Source organism: Trypanosoma conorhini (genome assembly GCF_003719485.1).
Source record: "Trypanosoma conorhini strain 025E chromosome Unknown Tco_14.4_contig_01128, whole genome shotgun sequence".
Taxonomy (NCBI): Eukaryota; Euglenozoa; class Kinetoplastea; order Trypanosomatida; family Trypanosomatidae; genus Trypanosoma; species Trypanosoma conorhini.
In genome coordinates, this window is record NW_021705133.1 from 1 (window position 1) to 2,994 (window position 2,994).

Genomic DNA, 2,994 nt, shown 5'->3' on the forward strand with positions numbered 1-2,994 from the left:
CGTGCCGTGCCCCGACCTTCTCGCCAGGCTTTTGCGGGTGCAAGCGTCCACGGGAAGACGGACGGATCGGCTGCAAAAACACACGCGCTCCCGCCCAGGCAAACAGTTCGGGGCCACAGTCCCCGAACGTAAAGTAGCACACAAACACACACACACAGGCACACACACAAAAGCACTAAAGAAAATGATGCAAACGACAACACACACGGAAAGCAGAGAAAAAACAAAAAACAAAAAACAAAAACAAAAAACAAAAAACAAAAATCAAAAAAAGGCAAAAAAAAGAAAAAGAAAGCATTCTTCAATAGCTCCGTACAATCGTCTCGCTAGCCACCGGCAGTGGCGTAAATGGTGGCGCCAGTGCCAAACACCACTCCGATCACTCCTGCAATCAGCAGCACGTACGTGCAGATGTAGTTGAAGGCGCCCACTTTCTTCCAGGTCCAGTCACCTGAGTACATCACAAAGAACGCCGGAAAAATTAAGCTGATGCAGCCGCCAGAGATCGAGCCCGCAAAGCCCAACATAATTTGGATCTTCGGGATGAACAAACCACAGACAAGTATTATAGCTGAAATAAAGGTCACAACAAGGGTGTGCTTCCAGTAGGGTACTTTGTCCACGTCCCAACCGATGCCGTGGTAGATGGCATAGCGGCCAGCCATGAAGAGCAACGCGTAGGAGGCGCATAGCTTGGAGAGCACACCAATGTAGGCCACCAACACCTCGGGCTCGGAGAGTGGGTTGTACATGAGCATGATGGAGCCGTCCACATCCTTGCCAAAGTCCATGTAGCCGAAGAAGCAGGTCATGGCGTAGAGCAGGAAGCACAGCATCATACCGATGCCGGCGGCGAGTGTGAAGCGCGTGTTCGTGGGGTTCTTCATATCCCAGTACACCTCGTACGCATTGACCTGACAAACATAAGCGAAAATGAAGACGCCGAGACCCTCAATTGCCTTGTTGCCGCTGTTGAAGAGCACCACGTTGGCGTCGTCGTCCTTGCCCACGCTGATGCGGTGGAGGTTGTCCTGCAGCCCGTGCGTGCAGGAGTGCACCACGATCACCACGACGAAGTAGATGATGAAGGAGACAGCGAAGGTGGAAAAGTAGCGGAGCGAGTCAATGTGTTTCGGGATCACCAGCGGCAGCATCGCGCAGAGCCACACCACAATCGTCAGCAGGCGGTTGCCGGACTTATCCTTCAGAAACTGCGGCACGCTATCTCTGCCCTCCAAGATGTTGTGCCAGATGTCGCCGACGCTGATCACGTACGCGATGCAGGCGCTGAACCCGTGAAAGGCGCGCACAACGACAACGAACATGGTGAACCAGCGGCCCAGCAATGCCAGCGCCACGGCTTCGTAGCTCTTGATCTGCGTTCGCTGCGCCGCCACGCCGAGGGCATACACCGAGTAGATAGTGAGGAACGTGATGACGGCGAGGTACAAGATGGCCATCACGAGCCCACTGCTGTTCGTCGCCAGGGGCAGGCCGAGGATGCCGGCCCCGATCGACGACGACGCGAGGTTGAAGGCGCTCGCGAGGATTCCGCCGGGAGGAATGACGACGTCCACACACGCGCTCAGCTTCGCAAGGAAGCCTGTGGGAGCCTGTGCCTCGCCCTCCTGCAGCGCATTTCCCTCCTTCGTTTTGTCGTTGTAGCTCTCATTGTTATTCGAGAGATTCACCGGGGAGGTGCCGTTGCCATTGGGGTGTGCGACTTCACTGGGTTGTGCGTCGTCATTGGGGTGTGCGATTTCGTCGGGGTATGCAGAAGTCAGCGGGTGCACGGCGCCAGGCGCCCTCTCCTCGCTCTCACTTCCGCGCATAATATTGCTTCACTTTACAGGGGCTTTAGCTTACTGCAGTGGCAACAAGAAGTGGAGCGAGAGAGAGAGAGAGAGAAAGAGAGAGAGGGCGGGGGAGATAGCGAGGTTCGTCAGACAGGCAGAGGCGCGTCTGTGTGTGGAGGCGCAGAGGGAGAAGAGCACAGCGGGCCGCACCGCAAAAACCAAGGCTCAATGCGGCCAGTCGGGGCCGGATCGTCTTTCCGCCCATGTGCCGGCCGCCTGTTTCCCCGCGTGCTAATGCGCAATGCGTAGAATCCACGACCGGGAGGAGGAAGGCAGAGTTTTCTCATACTTATGCCTCCTCCGTCGAGTGCGTCGTTTCCGCTACGTACTTTTGTCGGTCCCGCGCGACACGCTCACCAGAGGCCTGACAATGGCGTCGAGGTCCCTTCCACCATGCATACCCCAGAGCCAGTCACTGCCTCACCCAACAACAACAGCAACAAGAAAAAAGGATGAGTGGGGGAAGGAAGCCCCAACGCATACTCACTTTATTCGTCTTACGACCACAGAGACACGTGTTCCAGTGCTTATTTACATGACCAGAAGCAGCTGGAGAAAGAGAGACCACGACGATCCTCCATCGCCCACACTTATTTCGGTGCTGGCGGCATTGAAGTTGCGGAAGGGCGTTTCGGCGCCCTCGCAAACGATTGAAGAATAAGTCATCCCGCCTCCTCTTCTGAGCCTCGTCCGCGGCGTCGCGAAGGTTGATGCATCCGCGCTCAAAGGGCAATGCCGCACCGCCAGGGGAGCAGCCGCGCGGTCGCCCTCTCCCTTCCGGGCGTCAGCTCCTCCACCACCACCCTCCCTCCCTCCCTTCTTCTCCTCACGGCGCACGCCCAGCGCACAAGTGCCGTCCCCCCCACGCGCCTGTGGGCGCCAGCACGAGGGAAATACGTCCCGCAACACGCCCAAGCGGCCGGCCAGGCAAGGCACTCGTTACGTGCCCTCTCCCCACTGCAGCGGCTGCGTGTTCCTGCAGACGGATCCCCCGCCGCCCACGGACGCCGCTTGAGGGCGGGCCCCGCAGGCCGACTACTCTCGGCCGGCCTCCTTGCGCCCCCTTTTCCCCCACTGCCGCGCAGCAGCATCTGAGTGCCGCGCGCCATCGCGGGCCGCCGCAAAGAGACCCAATGCA

General features: G+C 58.3%; 2 protein-coding genes across 2 annotated transcripts, besides 5 other annotated features; both read right to left on the minus strand.

The window, feature by feature from the left end:
* Positions 1 to 137: 137 nt before the first annotated feature.
* Positions 138 to 169: a microsatellite.
* Positions 141 to 218: a sequence feature (A-rich).
* Positions 219 to 290: a microsatellite.
* Positions 291 to 326: 36 nt separating this feature from the next.
* On the minus strand, positions 327 to 1,832 carry Tco025E_09460 (putative amino acid transporter; the record flags this gene model as incomplete). Its single annotated transcript, XM_029376279.1, has 1 exon — positions 327 to 1,832. The coding sequence occupies one exon, from the start codon at positions 1,830 to 1,832 to the stop codon at positions 327 to 329; it is 1,506 nt and encodes a 501-aa protein (XP_029223810.1).
* Positions 1,833 to 1,886: 54 nt separating this feature from the next.
* Positions 1,887 to 1,937: a sequence feature (GA-rich).
* Positions 1,938 to 2,281: 344 nt separating this feature from the next.
* Positions 2,282 to 2,305: a microsatellite.
* Positions 2,306 to 2,578: 273 nt separating this feature from the next.
* Positions 2,579 to 2,992, minus strand: Tco025E_09461 (uncharacterized protein; the record flags this gene model as incomplete). The annotated part of the gene is made up of 1 exon (XM_029376280.1): positions 2,579 to 2,992. A coding segment is annotated over one exon (414 nt), but the record flags the coding sequence as incomplete, so codon positions are not given.
* Between the last annotated feature and the right edge of the window lie 2 nt (positions 2,993 to 2,994).